General features: G+C 39.7%; 1 protein-coding gene across 7 annotated transcripts in view; it reads left to right on the top strand.

The window, feature by feature from the left end:
* Positions 1-19,477, top strand: part of LOC147031212 (WAS/WASL-interacting protein family member 1-like) — a 113,207-nt gene that overhangs the window by 61,592 nt on the left and 32,138 nt on the right. For 6 of the 7 annotated variants that reach the window (XM_085876060.1, XM_085876059.1, XM_085876058.1 and 3 more), the window contains 2 exons: positions 1,656-1,709; positions 2,727-3,330. In XM_085876060.1, coding sequence (XP_085732186.1) covers positions 1,656-1,709; positions 2,727-3,330 — 658 coding nt within the window. The remainder of the gene's footprint in view (positions 1-1,655; positions 1,710-2,726; positions 3,331-19,477) is intronic. The other variant, XM_085876063.1, reaches the window with a different exon arrangement.

Consider the following 19,477-nt stretch of genomic DNA (forward strand, 5'->3'; position numbering starts at 1 on the left):
GTTCTTGGGGACACGGAGCGGAGCAGAGTCCATGGAGCGGAGCACTGGATGAGCAGGAAATACAGACCAAGCACCACCTTAGCCCATAAACAATTGCACTAACAGATTTCTCTCTGCTCATGTTATGCTTATCCTCTCACACGTTCTTTCCTTTCTGAAACCTCCTGACACATCTTTACAACTTCCTCTCCACCTCATCACACCTAATTTTGCATCTCCTCACTCACGCACAACAAACACCCCCAGTTTTCTTCCCTCCTCCCCCTCCTAAGCGACTGGGTTACATTGGTCCGTTGATCGCACCAGGAACAAAGAGGTCATTCGCATCTCGTACTTTCTCTCATCTTTATAGCTGTTCTAAGTTCCTCGCGTGTGTATCTGATGGTGCCTGTCGTTTTAGTGTAAAGTTAAGATTGTAGAAGTTTAGATCAGAATAGCTCTGCCCTGTATCTTTGTCTTGTAAATACTTGCATTTCTTTTGCCGCACCTCATCAATCCTTGCTTTCCCCTGCTGTATATATTGATTTTATAGTAAAACCTTTTATTATTGTGCCACATGACCTTTCCTCACTTTATAAACAAATTCCTTGCATTATAAATGTACCCAGCTCGTTTGGTCTTTTCCTCAATTTGTACAGTGGAGTCTGTACCTTAGTTTATCTGGGAAGTTCTACATAACCGATTTGGCTCTTATTAGCCGGTGCGTACTTGGCAGCTCTGCTCGGCTGCACCTGATACAGCCAGTTCCATGCAAGTATGCATCGAGGACACAAAACTCAGTTGGTACGGTCAATTCACCGGAAACGGTATCACGCAAAGTAGTGTAACCCTGCCAGAGTTGGCAGTACCAATCGGTGTTGGTGGTTGCCTCGCAACCTGCCAGAGTTATCTGTGCTCGGTGACCTCAGGACGGGGCATTCAGGTGGAACCCGAATGCTTCCCCTCCTGGAAAGCCTCCACCTGTAACACAAAATATTGTCAGGATCCGGGGTTTGTGACCAAAAGACCGCAAAGACCCAAAAGTCACTGAAGAACCAAAAGACCCCATAGACCCAAAAGACCCCTCAGACCTAAACACCATTTAGTCCCCTTACACCCTTCAGACAGATTAGACAGCTTATACCCTTGACCATTTTAGACCACTTTGGACCTTCTTGCATCACAAATAAATTTCAAATAAATCTATTATCACCAATATTACAAATACATTAATAGAAAATAAATGTTTGTATGATGATTGGTGTAAATCATGAGAACACAGCAAATCTATGACATCAATCTCCAACTACGTGTGGAGAGGCGAGCTTAGAAAGCCGATCCACGCTCGTGGTTCATCCGACAAGAGGGCTTCAAAATTCTACTACGTGTGCGTACGTAATCAAAAGATGGCCTCATTTTCTCCCTCCATGTTTGGTGTTTTGAAACACAATGAGTTGTATGACCATCTTCTCTCAGAAAAGGAAATTTATTATCAATTCAGGTAACCTTGCTGCCCCAGATGTTTTGTTTTGCCGGACTCGGCACCGTCCCAGTTTCTTGATTCCACAGCTTTGTGATGAGGTTAAACCATCTTCCTCAATAAGGCACTCATCGTGACATTTAAACACCGGTCCCACAACTGCGCTCATTCACGTTGCGCTTCGTCTTGTGTGCAGGAGTAAATGCAAGAGGATGTTTTGAAGGGCATTCACAAGAGCTCGTTATATATGGTAAGGTTTATATTTTGTGTCGTTTGGTTTTTTGCTCCCTGTCCCTAAACTCAAATTATTGTTCAAATCTGGATGTTCCTCATTAGGGACCAAGTGCCAAATATTGCCAAGCCAAGCAATGTGTATGGGGGTAGGGTGTGCGTTGTTGGCGGGCTTTGGGTGGGGTGGGGCCCATGAGTGTCTTTGTTTTGTTTTGTTTTTTTTCAGACAAGTCGAGGCTCGTGGAAGAGTGAAATTGTATTGATAGAATGGAAGCATCTCGATTGGGCGGGGGAACAAGCAGATGCAAATGGGGGAATGAACAAATATGAAAAGAGAATGGCAGAGATAAATTATGGTAGCCTGAGAGTAAAAGTGTGAGTATTGGGAAAGTAAGTTGGTGCTGGGTTTTGGGGGTGGGGAGGCGGCAATATATGTGCTTGGAGAAGATGTGGGTAGGGATGGAGTATGATATCGACGTCGAGGTGAGCTGCTACCTTGAAGCCTTAGAGTGAAGAATGGGATTGATGTTTCACAATTTTCCACTTTTTTTTCTTTGTTTTGTGTTCTAGCTCTTGCATGAGCCTCGACTTTGTATTGAAAAATGGTCATAAGAAAGGTATAGAAGTTGAGTAATGGAGAGGAGAGAAGGTAAAAGTTGTTACGAGGCAGTAAGGGTAATGGAAAGCATGTATGAGGCATTGGGTTTGCAGACAAAGCTGGGTCTGGATAAGACATACAGGTCGGGTGTCTGAGAGTTTTTTTTTTTTTAGTTTATAATAAATATATGTCCATAAATGGAATATAAACTTTATCAGTGGGATCCTTGAGATCAAAAACAACTTGAATAATAATTTTATAAAACAGCACCACGGTGGATAGTGTATATAAGGCCATTTCTTTCTCCTTTAAGCAAGGCATTCCTTGGATCAAGGAAGTTATTTGTTCAACAGTAAATAATGTTGTTCATCTGAAGAGGTTAAAAGTTACATAATCGTAACTTGCTGTTTTTCCTTTATATTCTCTGTTTGAACCAAGATATAGGTGCAAGTCCAACTCCTGCACTTCCTCTGTCAGCAAGGTCTACTGGCCCAGCTTTGAGTCCTCGGCCGTTTGGCAGCACTGGCAACTTCAGATCGACACCTTCAAGCCCGATTCAGCCCTATGCTGATCAGAAATTGACTTATGCAGGGCCACCCATCTTCCAGAAATCTTTGGCGGCATTGCGTCAGACCACCACCTGCTGCAGCTCTGATGGACATGCTCATATCAATATCGGACCGGCATTAGACTCACGACCAAACTGTGGCAATCCTCCACCTGCTGGACCATATTTGCCACCTTCGCATGATCGTAAGCCACCTGCCTCTTTTCCTGCAAGACCGTTGCCACCTTATCAATCACCAATCAAACCTCAGATTGTATCTCCAAGGGGCTTTAAGTCTCCGCTCTCTTCCTCGGCCCCCCGAGTGTCGACCTACTTCATTTCCTCACCTACCCCTTTCAAGCAGCAGCTCCCTCGAAGCATAGGCCAGCAAATCCGACCGCCTCCGGTGCCAAGACACGAGTCCTGTATGGACCCCGAAGGGCCACCCATCCTGGCTCACAAAGACGTGTTGTTCCCATGGTGGCAACACTCCAGGTATTTGCTCACAGCTGCCATTCATAACACACTAAAGATGCTTTGTGCCTCTCCAACACCATCATGGGGTTGTGTGTCTCTCGGTGTCTGTGTGTACTCTAAGACAATATTTGTGTGTATAGAATACATAATCTTCAATGAAGAATGATTTGTGAAAATTTGAGGATTCTTAATCCCATCACAGAAAAGGGGCACAGACTTTGGGATCTGTGAACTAACATTCCATGCAGTCTTGGAATCCTTTATTTAAACAAACATTTGGTTTAATTTGGAATGTAGGGGATGTGATGGGTGAGTGTTACATTAAACAGAGGGGTGTGTGTGTGTGTGTGTGTGTGTGTGTGTGTGTGTGTGTGTGTGTGTGTGTGGGTGTGTGTGTGTGTGTGTGTGTGTGTGTGTGTGTGTGTGTGTGTGTGTGTGTGTGTGTGTGTGTGTGTTTTTATATATATATTGTGTACAATGTTGAGGTTAAAATATCATATAAGAGCTAAAATGACCTTGAGGTATGTACATTCACCTCTCAGCTATCGAGCTTGGAAGTGCATCCCGACCAAGCTATAAACTCTCATCCCAAAGTTTCGCAGGCAGGGTGATTCATCATTGTATGTGCCGTCCCTCGGATGGATGATAAACTGGGTGTCCCGTCTGACAGAATACGTTGGTGGACGTTATAGATCCCAGGTTTCCTTTGCTAAGAGTCGGTAGGTGAGTTATCACCAGCAATCTGAACTAATTATAAATTCCTGTCCCAACCAGCAGAGGGCACAGCATCAGCGGCACAGCCATCCCCTCAGGCAATGTTGTTACCCCGCAGCCTTGTGCTGCTTCCGAACCATGAACGAAGAACAGTGAGCAGAAGAGGGAGATTTTAAAAACCAGCAAACCATTGACACGACAACAAGCAAATTTCAGAACCAGCAAACCTTTTACTTTATAACCAGTGAATGTTATAACCAGCGAACTTTTTCTTTTGTAATTGGCGAACCTTTTCTTTTATAATGAATGAAGTATTTCACCAGTGAACATTTTACTTAATAACCAGTGAAGTTAATAACCAGTAAATCTTTTACTTTATATCCAGGGAAGTTTATAACCAGTTAACTTTATAATGAGTGAAGTTTATAACCAGTGAACCTTTTACTTTATAATGAGTGAAGTTAATGACCAGTGAATCTTTTGCTTTATAAATGGTGAAAGTTGTAACCAGCGAACCTTTTTATTTTATAACCAGCGAATCTTTTACTTCAGAACCAGTGAACCTTGTACTTTATAACCAGCGAACATTTTACTTTATAAACGGTGAAAGTTATAACCAGCAAACCTTTTATTGTATAACAAGTGAACTTCAGAACGAGTGAACCTTGTACTTTATAACCAGTGAACCTTGTACTTTATAACCAGCAAACATTTAACTTTATAAACAGTGAAAGTTATAACCAGCAAACCTTTTATTTTTTCACAAGTGAACTTCAGAACGAGTGAACCATTTTACTTAATAACCAGTGAACTTCAGAACCAGTGAACCTTTTCCTTTATAACTTGCAAACCTTTTACTTTTTAACCAGCGAACCTTTTACTTTATGACAAGCAAATCCTTTTACTTTGAAACCAGCGAACCTTTTTCTTTCTATCAAGTTAACTTTATAACCAGTGAACCTTTTACTTTCTAACCAGTGAACTTCAGAACCAGTGAACCTTTTACTTTTTTATTAAGTTATCTGGATAAACAGTGAACCTTTTACTTTATATCAGGTTATCTGTATAACCAGCGAACCTTTTGCTTTATAACCAGTTAACTTCATGACCAGTGAACCTTTTCCTTTATAACTCGCAAACCTTTTACTTTTTTAACCAGCGAATATTTTGCTTTCTAACCAGCAAACTTTTTACTTTTTAACCAGTGAATATTTTGCTTTCTAACCAGCAAACCTTTTACTTTATGACCAGCAAATCCTTTTACTTTAAAACAAGGGAAAATTTTACTTTATAATCGGCGAACCTTTTATGTTATACCCAGTGAACATTTTACTTTTTAACCGGTGAACCTTTTTCTTTCTATCAAGTTAACTTTATAACCAGTGAACTTTTTACTTTATAAACAGTGAACCTTTCACTTTACAGCAAGTGAACTTTTTAACCAGCAATCTTTTTGCTTTATAACCAGCGAACCATTTACTTTATAACCAGCAAACCATTTACTTTATAACCAGTGAACCTTTTACCTTATAACCAGTGAACTTTATAACCAGCGAATTTTTCACTTTATAACCAGCGAACTTTTTACTTTGTAAACAGTGAACCTTTCACTTTACAGCAAGTGAACTTTTTAACCAGAAAACCTTTTTGCTTTATAACCAGTGAACCATTTACTTTATAACCAGCGAACCATTTACTTTATAACCAGCGAACCATTTACTTTATAACCAGCGAACCATTTACTTAAAACCAGTGAACCTTTTACCTAAAAACCAGTGAACTTTATAACCAGTGAACTTTTTACTATATAAACAGTGAACCTTTCACTTTACAGCAAGTGAACTTTTTAACCAGCAAACCTTTTGCTTTCTAACCAGCGAACCATTTACTTTCTAACCAGCGAACCATTTACTTTCTAACCAGCGAACCATTTACTTTCTAACCAGCGAACCATTTACTTTATAACCAGCGAACCATTTACGTTATAACCAGCGAACCATTTCCTTTATAACCAGTGAACCTTTTACCTTGTAACCAGTGAACTTTATCACCAGTGAACCTTTTACCTTATAACCAGTGAACTTTATAACCAGTGAATCTTTTACTTTCTAACCAGTGAACTTCAGAACCAGTGAACTTTTTATGCCTCCGCACCAAGGGTACCTTAGGCATTATGTTTCCGGGTTGGCCGACCGTCCGTCCGTTCGTCCGTCCGTCTGTTCATCGGTCCGGATTGTCATTTACGCGATAACTCAAGAAGCAAATTGTAGAATTTCATCAAACTTGGTAGAAAGGTAAAGTAACACAGGGGGTAAGTGATTAGATTTTGGGCCAGATGTGATAAAGGTCAAAGGTCAAGGTCAAACTCTAAAATTTTACTGTTTACGTCTGTCCAGATTGTCGTTTACGCGATAACTCAAGAAGCAAATTGTAGAATTTCATCAAACTTGGTAAAAAGGTAAAGTAAAACAGGGGGTAAGTGATTAGATTTTGGGCCAGATGTGATAAAGGTCAAGGGTCAAAGGTCAAGGTCAAACTCTGAAATTTTACTGTTTATGCCCAAACTCAAATATTGCACAGAATTTCATCAAACTTGGTACAAATGTAAAGTTAGACAGGGCAATTAAGTGATTAGATTTTGGGCTAGATATGATAAAGGTCAAGGGTCAAATATGTCAATGCTCAAGTGTTTGTGCGGGAGAGCGAGGCATACCCGTCGACTGCGCGCAGTCGAATTACTCAAGTTACTTTATATAACCAGTCAACTTAATAACTAGTGAACCTTTTTCTTTTTATCAAATTATCTGTATAACTTGTGAACTTTTTACTTTATATCAAGTTATCTGTCTAACCAGTGAACTTTTTGCTTTATATCAAGTGATCTGTATAACCAGCGAACCTTTTACTTTTTAACCAGTGAACAATTTACTTTATATCAAATAACCTGTATAACCAGCGAACCTTTTACTTTATAGCCAGTGAACCTTTTACTTTATAACCAGCTAACTTTTTACTTTATAACCAATGAAATTTTTACTTCACAACGTGATCTTTATAACAAGCAAACTTTTTAGTTTGTAACAAGTGAATGTTGTAACAAGGGAACATTGCAACCAGTGAACCTTTTAGTTTGTAACCAGCAATGTTTATAACCAGTGAACCTTTGACTTTATAACAACTGAACGTTATAACCAGCCAATCTTTTACTTTTATATCAAGTTATCTGAATAACCAGTAAACCTTTTACTTTATAACCAGTGAACTTTTTACTTCACAACGTGATCTTTATATCAAGCAAACTTTTCACTTTGTAACCAGTGAATGTTATAACAAGGGAACATTGCAACCAAGTGAACCTTTTACTTTATAACAACTGAACGTTATAACCAGCCAATCTTTTACTTTATGACCAGTGAAGTTTATAACGAGCGAACCTTTTACTTTATAACCAGTGAAACTTTGACTTTTTAACAACTGAATGTTATGACCAGCAAATCTTTTACTTTATAACCAGTGAAGTTTATAACAAGTGAACCATTTTACTTAATAACCAGTGAACTTTAGAACCAGCAAACCTTTTACTAAAGAACCAGCGAACCTATTACTTTATAACCAGTGAACCTTTTCCTTTATAACTCGCAAACCTTTTTCTTTATAACCAGTGAACCTTTTCCTTTATGACCAGCAAATCCTTTTACTTTATAACCAGTGAACCTTTTACTTTAATAACCAGCAAACCTTTTATGTTATAACCAGTGAACATTTTACTTTTTAACCAGCAAACCCTTTTCTTTCTATCAAGTAAACTTTATTACCAGTGAGCTTCAGAACCAGTGAACCTTTCACTTTACAGCAAGTGTACTTTTTAACCAGCAAACCTTTTACTTTATATCAAGTTAACTTTATAACCAGTGAACCTTTTACTTTATATCCAGTGAACTTCAGAACCAATGAACTTTTTATCCCCCGCCGTGTGGCGGAAGAGGGATATTGTTGTCACCCAGGTCGTCCGGCTGTCCGTCCGTCCGGGCGTCAACATTTATAGCTGTGAGTGCGATTTGAACTCATAAACTATTCACCTCATTTATAACTCTCGATTTATAACTCCATTTATAACTCATAAAATATTCACCATATCGATTTGAAATTTGAGTCACACATGTACCACCTGAAAAGGAAGAAACCCATTGATTTTGGGCGTGGCCGGATCCAAGATGGCCGACTGGGGCGGCGTCAACATTTATAGCTGTGAGTGCGTTAAACTCATAAACTGTTCGCCATATCGATTTGAAATTTGGGTCACACATGTACCACCTGAAAAGGAAGAAACCTATTGATTTTGGGCGTGGCCGGATCCAAGATGGCCTACTGGGGCGGCCATCTTGAAAAAAATGTTTTTTGTAATAAATGGAAAACTGCTTATCTGATTTCAATTGTTTTTGGTTACTACGTTCCTCACCCCTGGGGAACTTTTTTGAGATGATGACCAAATGGTGTCTTGTTTCCAATTCACCTCCCTCATTATCTGGAATAGGTATTGTCTTTTTCATTCAATGGCGGGGGATTCCCCATCTCTGATGGTATATTTACTTTATGTAACCAGTCAACTTAATAACCAGTGAACATTTTACTTTATATCCAGTGAACTTCAGAACCAATGAACTTTTTAATTTATGTAACCAGTCAACTTAATAACCAGTGAACCTTTTACTTTTTATCAAGTTATCTGCATAACCAGTGAACCTTTTACTTTATATCAACTTATCTGCATAACCAGCGAACCTTTTACTTTATAACCAGCGAACTTTTTACTTTGTAACAAGTGAATGTCATAACAAGAAAACATTGCAACCAGTGAACCTTTTACTTTTTAACCAGTGAAGTTTATAACCAGTGAACCTTTGACTTTTTAACAACTAAACATTATAATCTGTGAATCTTTTACTTTTTGACCAATGAATCTTTTACTTTATAAATAGTGACAGTTATAACCAGCAAATCTTTTACTTTATAACCAGTGAAGTTTATAATAAGCAAACCTTTTACTTTTATGACGAGTGAAACTTTTACTTTTTACATTCAGTGAAAGTTATATCCAGCAGGGGTTGACTCAGCCTGTCATCCTTCCGAGGTCGGCGAAATGACTACCAGTATACTGGGCCGGTGTATACCCCGGTTAAAATAGGTGTATCATATCCCTGTGTCGTAAGAGGCGACCAGGGTTGCGTCACGAAGGACATCCGGCGTAAAACGTGTGCCAAATCACGATGCGGATCATACGGATGATCCGCTGTGGCGACCCCTAACGGGAGCAGCTGAAAGAAGAAGAAGAAAGTTATATCCAGCAAACTTTTACTTCATACTGAGTGAAGTTTATAACCAGTGAAACTTTTTACTTTATAACCAGTGAACTTTCTAACCAGTAACCTTTCACTTGGTAACCAATGAATGTTATAACCAGTGAACTTTTTCTTTTGTAATTGACAAACCTTTTCTTTTATAATGTGTGATGTATATATCCAGTGAACCTTTTTCTTTATAACATGTGAAGTTTATAACGAGCGAACCTTTTACTTTTTATGCAGTCAAAGTTATAACCAGTGAATCTTTTACTTTATAATGGGTGAATATTTTACTTTATGAATAGTGAACGTTATAACCAGCAAACCTTTGATTTTATAACCAGCGAAACTTTTTACTTTATAACCAGTGAAGTTTCTCACCAGTGAACCTTTTACTTTGTAACCAGTGAATGTTATAACCAGTGAACTTTTTCTTTTGTAATTGGCGAACCTTTTCTTTTGTAATGATTGAAGTTTATAACCAGTGAACCTTTTACTTTATAACCAGTGAAGTTTATAATGAGCGAACCTTTTACTTTCTGACCAGTGAACCTTTTACTTTTCTACAGTGAAACTTATAACCAGCAAACCTTTTACATTATCACATTTGCAGAATTGCATTTTATAGATTCTTTTCTTTACAAATGCATGTCACACAATGATAAAATTGCAAATTGCTGCTCTCACCTTCAGGGGGTACTGCATCTGTGGCACAGCGGTGGTCTCATAAATGATGCACCTGGCAGTCAGGTGGTGCACATGATTTAATGAATGAAAATTGCAAAAGGCATGGCTTTGGCCCATTGATGATGTTATCAACCGTTGCCTCCAAAAACAGAAAGTTGGTTTGTGTGCTGTCATCTTCCTCAGAATGGAATATATTTAATAAACTCACATTTGTATCCATGCACAAATTCATTATTCCAGGTGATTAACACTTTAAATGCATTTATCTATTAAGCACAATCCACAAACCCAAAACCTTCATCATGGAAACCTGAAACTGCAATCTGATATAATCCGAAAGGATTTTTACATTGAATTGCAATTTGTGAACATTCTCATCTTGTTTGTAATGTTGTAAAACAATCATGTGTGAATGTTTTATTAATAGACTGTCTGTGATGGCAAGACAAAATGTCAAAGGAACAGAATAATTTGTCAGGAAAAAAAGCATTTCTGGTTTCTATAACCAGAATAACAATTCTGGCAGCGTGGGAAAGTACGGCCGGTGATGTTTCTCCTGATTTTGTATAAACAAATGCTTGTGCGTGTTTCCCATGAGTAAAGGATTCTGTTTTTGACAGAAGTGTATAGAGTTCAGAAAACGATCACCCTTTCAATGTCCAGGAATATACAAAATGTTTTGGAGTTTGTTTGCTGCTGTTTCAAAGGTTCTTCGTATTTTGAAAAGATAACTTTTAAACTTGTTATCTTGATTCATGATATTATGAATGATTGAATTCTGTTCGCACATTACAAGTGGACTTGATGAATCACTCAAGTAGAACAAAAAAAAAAAAACACGGGTGGTTGGAGTGCGGGATTGTAATATTGTGAATGAAGTTTCTTTATTTAACAGAAGAATGATGGATTGTAATATTGTGGATGAAATTTCTGTATTTAATGTAGAGGAACGGCGGATTGTAATATTGTGAATGAAGTTTCTCTTTAATGTAGAGGAATGAGGGAATGTAATGTTGTGGATGAAGTTTCACTTTAATGAAGAGGAACGAGAGCTTGTAATGTTATGAATGAAGTCTCGACATATTATAGAGGAAGGGCATATTGTAATATTGTGAATGAAGCTTCTCGATTTAATATCGAGGAATGAGGGATTGTAATATTGTGAATGAAGTTTCTATATTTATTTTAGAGGAACGAGGATTTGTAATGTGAATGCAGTTTCTAAATTTAACTTCGAGGAACGAGAGATTGTGATGTGAATGAAGTTTCTATATTTAACATCGAGAAACGAGGGATTGTGATGTGAATGAAGTTTCTATATTTAATATCGAGGAACGAGGGATGTAATATTGTGAATGAAGTTTCTATATATAATTTAGAGGAATGGCGGATTGTAATATTATGAATGAAGTTTCTACAGTATATATAATTTATAGGAATGGCGGATTGTAATATTGTGAATGAAGTTTCTCTATTTAATATAGAGGAATGAGGGATTGTAATGTTGTAAATGAAGTTTCTGTATTTAATATAGAGGAATGAAGGATTGTAGTATTGTGAATGAAGTTTCAATATTGAACATGGAGGAACGAAGGATGTAATATTGTGAATGAAGTTTCTATATTTAATATCGATGAACGAGGGATGTAATATTGTTCCGAATTTGGAAGCCTTGTGCACACAGACAGACAGCCTTCCTCGCAGCTTAATTATTTCGATAAGTATGTGTTTCTCGTTAGAATCCATCCCCTAGTCTCATGGGAATTAAATGTTCATGCGCTGCAGAGTTATTTTGATAATTATTGGGTTCCTTTTACATTTTTACACCCCTGATAACTACAATAACATGCCTCCTTCACCTCGCTTCCTCACACCGGCGCCATTGCCTACGTGCGTGTCAGCATGTACGTGGGCAGAGTTCACAAGGACCTGACTTCGCTCTCGCCCAATCAGGGAGATGCGAGCGAGTTCCCCGATGGTCGACGAATCTGCACAGGCCACGCACGAGTGAACGGTGCCCGAGAAGAGGACGAAGGGACAGAGAACAAATAATCTGTGCTCCGTCTTCAAGAGCGCGTGTTCTGGGGCTCTGCTCATCCCGTCGCTGGCGATGGTCGGATCTCTGTCATCGTTGGCGTGGTCTGCTCTGCTCAACGCTTCTGGTCTCGTGTCGTCGATGATGCGGCCTGGTCGCATCTCGAAGTGGCTGGTCTCGTCCTGGCACGCTCGTCTCGTCGAAGACCGCACGAGGCGGGAAGGTCCCTTTTGTTTCTTTTGGGTGTGCGTCTGTCTGTGGGCCCTGTCTGTAAGGAGGAATTGTTGTGCTCGCTCTTTGTACATTGACTGCATTTCTTTATATTTGGTGTTAATTCTGCTCTCTGTTCCCCCTTTCCCTGTTGTAAATAAGTCCCCTGTTCAATGTTTCAGCTCGTTTTTGTGTTTCTTTTATTGGTTTAGCATGGCGCGTGTTGAGAAGTAGCGAGGGTAAATTGTGCATTTGGACCAATGGATCTCGGTAACCATCCGCTCGGGTTACGCACGGTTCGAGCACGCTACTGGCTCGTTCCGCTCGAGCTCCGTGAGGGTGAATTTCCACGGTAGTTTGGACGACGTGGGTATTTAGGTAAATAGAAATTGGCAATCGACTCTATCACACTCGGTCGACCTATTGGCGATCTTCGGTCCGATAAGGGACCCGTACCCTCGGAGTTTTCCGAAAGGTACGATCTAGATTCTGGGTGTTCGGTAGAGTCGACCCTACCGCCCCACCTTGCGGTTGTGCTCGCAGCCGACGCCCGGTCCGCAACAATATTGTGAATGACGTTTCTATATTTAATATCGAAGAACGAGGGATTGTAATATTGTGAATGAAGTTTCTGTATTTAATATCGAGGAACGAAGGATGTAATATTGTGAATGAAGTTTCTGAATTTAATATGGAGGAACGAGGGATGTAATATTGTGAATGAAGTTTCTGAATTTAATATCGAGGAACGAGGGATGTGATATTGTGAATGTAGTTTATGTATTTAATATCGAGGAACGAAGTATGTAATATTGTGAATGAAGTTTCTGTATATTATATCAAGGAACGAGGGATGTAATATTGTGAATGAAGTTTCTATATAATTAACAAAGAGGAACGAGGGAGTGAAATATTGTGAATGAAGTTTCTATATTTAATACCGAGTAACGAGGTATTGTAATATTGTGGAGAAGTTTCTATATTTAATATCGAGGAACAATGGATTGTAATATTGTGAATGAAGTTTCTTTATGTAATCTCGAGTAACGAGGTATTGTAATATTGTGAATGAAGTTTCTATAATTAACAAAGGAGAACGAGGGATATAATATTGTGAATGAAGTTTCTATAATTAACAAAGAAGAATGAGGGAGTGTAATATTGTGAATGAAGTTTCTATATTTAATATCGAGTAACGAGGTATTGTAATATTGAGAATGAAGTTTCTCTATTTAATACCGAGTAACGAGGTATTGTAATATTGTGGAGAAGTTTCTATATTTAATATCGAGGAACAATGGATTGTAATATTGTGAATGAAGTTTCTTTATGTCATCTCGAGTAACGAGGTATTGTAATATTGTGAATGAAGTTTCTATAATTAACAAAGGAGAACGAGGGAGTGTAATATTGTGAATGAAGTTTCTATATTTAACAAAGAAGAACGAGGGATATAATATTGTGAATGAAGTTTCTATAATTAACAAAGAAGAATGAGGGAGTGTAATATTGTGAATGAAGTTTCTATATTTAATATCGAGTAACGAGGTATTGTAATATTGTGAATGAAGTTTCTCTATTTAATGTCAAGGAACAATGGATTGTAATATTGTAAATGAAGTTTCTATGTCATATCGAGTAACGAGGTATTGTAATATTGAGAATGAAGTTTCTCTATTTAATATCGAAGAACAAGGGATTGTAATATTGTGAATGAAGTTTCTTTATTTAAAAAAGAGGAATGAGGGATGTAATATTGTGAATGAAGTTTCTATATTTAATGCAGAGGGATGAGGGATTGTAATATTGTGAATGCAGTTTCTATATTTAATACAGAGGAACAAGAGATTGTAATATTGTGAATGAAGTTTCTCTATTTAATATCGAGGAACAAAGTATTGTAATATTGTGAATGAAGTTTCTTTATTTAACAAAGAGGAACAATGGATGTAATATTGTGAATGAAGTTTCTATATTTAACTGAGGAACGAGGGATTGTAATATTGTGAATGAAGTTTCTATATTTAATTCAGAAGAATGAGGGATGTGATATTGTTTTCTGCACACTTTCACTCACTGCTGATCTGGATAAAATCACAAACTGGTCCAACACGTGGAACATGTCTTTCATTCCGGACAAATCTCACACTCTCACTATGTCTCTTCGAAAGGACTGTTTAGAAAACCCCCCCATCCACTTTCTCAACAATCCTCTGGAAGAAGTCCTTTCTTTCAAGCTTCTGGGTCTCACTATCTGCCATGACCTTTCCTCGGAAAGCCACATTTCAAACCATGCCTCCAAAGCCAGTCACCGACTGGGAATCCTCCATCGTGCAAGGTCCTTCCTCAGCCCACCTGAGCTCCTGACAACTTACAAAGCTTTTGTCCGCAGCCTGATGGAGTACTGCTCTCCCCTTTGGACTGGTGCTCCAGCCTCCCACCTTTCTCGGCTTCATGCTGTAGAAACCAAGGCATTTTGGATCATTGGCATCTCCCGCAATGAGGCTGAGTCTTTGGGCCTCTCACTCAATAACCGCAGGTTGGTTGGTGGTCTTTGTCTTCTACCGTCTCCTCTCCAGCCTCACCCCCCCTGCTCTATCTGCGATTTGTCCCCACCATATTTCCCCAGGGCGCTCAAGGTCTGCCAAAAAAATCCTTCTGGTGAAACTGCCAAAATCACGAATCACTGCTCACCTTCACTCTTTCATTCCTCTTTTTTCCGGCCTTTGGAATAAACTCCCTCACTCTATTCTTTCCCATTCTTCCCTCCAGGCTTTCAAAACAGCTGTTCACCACCACCTCCTATCTTCCCCCATCCAAATCCTCGATCTTTTCTACCCCCAATAATCCACCCAAGCCCACTTCCTTCAATTCCCCTGCTTTCCTTCCTGAAAGTCCCTGTAATGTCCATCTTCTCTTCTCCATGTTCCCCGTCCCATCTCTCTCCCTTCCACAGATCTCCAAATGTCTCTGTACCCCACTATTTTGTCCTTCCCACTCCCTCCCCTCCTGTCTCATGCCCCCCTTGTTGTGCGTTGTGTGTTAGCTCTCATACGAGCCTCAACAAAGTATACAAAAAAAAAATTGTGAATGAAGTTTCTATATTTAATACAGAGGAATGAGGGATGTAATATTGTGAATGACATTTCTATATTTAATATAGAGGAACGAGGTATTGTAATATTGTGAATGAAGTTTCTCTATTTAATATAGAGGAACAAAGGATTGTAATGTTGTGAATGGAGATTCTGTACTTGATATCGACGAACGAGGGATGTAATATTGTGAATGAAGTTTGTATATTTTTCCACAAGCAAATACAACCCGTTGTTTCGCTGACTGGAATATTTAGGCAGGGCGGGGGGGGGAGGAGGGAGGGGAGAGAGAGGGGTGGGAGGGAGAGAGAATGGAGGAGGGAAGGAGAGTGAGGGGAGAGGAGAGAGAAGAGATGACAGAGGGAAGGGAGATAGAGGCAAGTGGGGAGAGGGGGAGTGAGAGGGTTGGAGAGGAGGGAAGAAGAGTGAGGTGGCATGGGGAAGTTAGGAAGGGGGGGGAGTGTGGGGGAAAGCAACACCTGACCAAACGGGGGGATGGAGGTAGGGGGAGAGAGGGAGATGGAGAGAGAGTGGGGGAGTCTGTCCATACACAAAACTTGCAACATCTTCTCTGAAACTGCACATAAGATTTTGAGGAAACTGTGCCACAACGTTCAAAACTCTGTGTACCAAAGTTTGTTCATGCCATGAAAAAAATGAGGCCCAACGGGGGTTGCCCCCTGAAATAGGAATTGGCTTTCTTCTCAGAAACGACACATGCAATTCTGATCAATCTTGATCACAACCTTCATCACCGGTAATGTACAAAAATTTGTTTATGCTATTAAATAAAATCGACATCGAAGGTATTGTCAGGGGGGTTTGCCCCACAAAATATGTATATGCTTTCTTCTCCGAAACCACACACAATTTCGATGAAACTTGACCATAACCTTCATCACCTGTGACGGAGTAAAGATTGTTCACACCATTGAAAAAAAAGATCAGGGTCGAAGGGGTTCTACTGGGGAGAGTTGACCCGCCAAAAAAAGGTATTTGCTTTCTTTTCAGAAACTACACACTATTCCGATGAAATTCGACCACTACTTTCATCACCCGTGATGCACCTTGGATTATTCACACCATTTAAAGAAAAATCGTTGTCTAGGGGGTTCTATGGGGAGGTGAGTTGCCCCCCCCCCAAATATGTATTTGCTTTCTTCTCCAAAATCACACACACAATTTTGAATAAACTTGGCCACAACCTTTCTAACCAGTGATGCACAAAAGTTTGTTTACAGCATTAAAAAAATATTCCATCGTATTTACTTTCTTCTCTGTTACATAGTTTGTGGGTCATCCATGTCAAGCAGTGGTTCCCTGGTCATTTTATCTAGCCGCTACCAGGTGGACACCCAGGGTTATTGCCCCTAAGCTTTTTATGCCTCCGGTGACGATGTTGTCGGTGGTATTATGTTTTCGGGTTTTTCGTACGTACGTCTGTACGTCCATGCAAATTTTCTCTGTTTTCTTTGCAACTGCTTATCTGATGAACAGGAAATTTTGAGCATTGGTGCAACTGAGCATGCAGAATTTTTTTAATGATCATTATGACGTCATAGGTCATGTGGGGTGGCAGCCGTGTTGGAAAAGCGGAAAAACTTTGGACCTCTATCTCCGAAACCGCATCATGGAAATTTTTTTTGAATCTTGGCATCCAGCAACGACTCTGCATGCAGAATAAGCGTGATTTGGCTATGAGGTCATCAGTGAAGTGGTATCCTGGTCAAAATTCAACACGTAGAACACTGCAGTCGATCAGTATGTAAATTTGTGAGTTTCATTTTGGGATAGATTCGCTGACGATATGACATCATCAGTCATGTGGTTTGGCGGCCATATTATTATCTTTTTTTAAAGAAAAAGGAAAAAATATTCTTCTCCAGAACCTCTTTAAAGATCGAAGTAAAATTGCACATAAATGATCGACTCGCCATTGTGAATAAAGTTTGACAACTTTGTCATGGGTCACATGGTCTGGGAGCCATATTGTATTTACCCTCAAACCTGCAAAAATCTTCTCCAGAATGGCTAGACAGATTGAGGAGAAACTTAACAGACCAATTCACCATGCCTTGGTGATACTAAGGTGATAGAATCATTGATGTCACATGGTTTGGTGGCCATATTGGATTGAAGAAAATATTAAATAATGTTTTCTGGAATCGCTTATCCGATCAAAGCAAAAATTGCTATGTATCATCAACCATGAAAGCTCCAGAAATTTGAGAAATGATGATGTGAGAGGTCTTGTCGTGTGGCAGCCATATTTGATAGAAAAACGAACCTTATCCAATTAAAACAAAACTTCACACACATGATCCTCCATCAAATCATGGGCAGAGTCGAAATTTTCAATACCATAGGTCACGTAGTTTGGCATCCGTGTTAGTTTGATAACCAAAAATTTAAATACCTTTTTCTTCAAAACCACTGAACAGATCAATGTGAAACATATTGTTTTACACAGAGCAAGGGAAGTGGATCACAACTGCAAAGTTTTGCATCGATCACTGCAGCACTTTCTGAAATATTTTTATTATTATTCTCCTTGAAACCAATCTGACTGCCACACCACGTGACTGATGACATCATTTTAAAGTCAAGTGCATGCAACAGTGGCAGTGGATCATAACTGCAAAGTATAGTATTGATAGGTTTAATGGTTTCAAAGAAATGTGTTTAATTATTTCTGAAACCCAACGTGGCTGCCACATGATGTGACTGATGAGGTCATTGTAAAATAAAATATTTGCAGCAACAGTGGTGGATCATCATTGCAACGTCTCGCAATGAAAGGCTAAGCGTTTTCAGAGAAATATATATATATATATATATATATATATATATATATATATATATATATATATATATATATATATATATATATATATATATATATATATATATATACATACATATATATATATATATATATATATATATATATATATATATACATACATATATATAAACATATATATATATATATATGTATATATGTATATGTATATGTATTGTTACGGCTGTGGAAATTCGCAGAACACCATATAGGTCCTGAGTTAGTTATGCCGATAAGTCCGTGTTCAGTTAGATTTCCCCACCATTGTTTAATGGGAATTATTCGAGTCGCAGGGCTGTGATCTTTTGAGATCGTGTTTTTCTTTTCCTATCCTTATTTTGGACCAACCACGATCGCCACGACCAACACCAACCACGATCGCCTCAAACCACAACAACCACGATCGCCTCGAACCACAACAACCACGATCGCCTCGAACCACAACAACCACGATCGCCTCGAACCACAACAACCACGATCGCCTCGAACCACAACAACCACGATCGCCTCGAACCACAACAACCACGATCGCCTCGAACCACAACAACCACGATCGCCTCGAACCACAACAACCACGATCGCCTCGAACCACAACAACCACGATCGCCTCGAACCACAACAACCACGATCGCCTCGAACCACAACAACCACGATCGCCTCGAACCACAACAACCACGATCGCCTCGAACCACAACAACCACGATCGCCTCGAACCACAACAACCACGATCGCCTCGAACCACAACAACCACGATCGCCTCGAACCACAACAACCACGATCGCCTCGAACCACAACAACCACGATCGCCTCGAACCACAACAACCACGATCGCCTCGAACCACAACAACCACGATCGCCTCGAACCACGATCGCCTCGAACCACAACAACCACGATCGCCTCGAACCACGATCGCCTCGAACCACAACAACCACGATCGCCTCGAACCACGATCGCCTCGAACCACAACAACCACGATCACCTAACCGCCTTCCCTGCTGCCCCGGCTGCCGATCCCCTTCGCCACACGCCAAACTACGGCCCTCTCCGCTAATGTAAACCGTCTCGACGAAGCAAAGGAAAACAAAGGAACATCGATGGCGCACGGATTTTCCCACCTGATTCTCCTGCCTTGTTATTCCCGCCTGTTTTCCCCGCGCTTTGGTGCAGGGGAGGGGTGATGCGGGTCAAATGTCAGAGGTCATGTAAAGGAGGGGCCTGATTTTGGGGGAATGAATCTCT

Source organism: Eptatretus burgeri, chromosome 3, assembly GCF_056783735.1.
Source record: "Eptatretus burgeri isolate ZD-2024b chromosome 3, Ebu_testis_v1, whole genome shotgun sequence".
Taxonomy (NCBI): domain Eukaryota; kingdom Metazoa; phylum Chordata; class Myxini; order Myxiniformes; family Myxinidae; genus Eptatretus; species Eptatretus burgeri.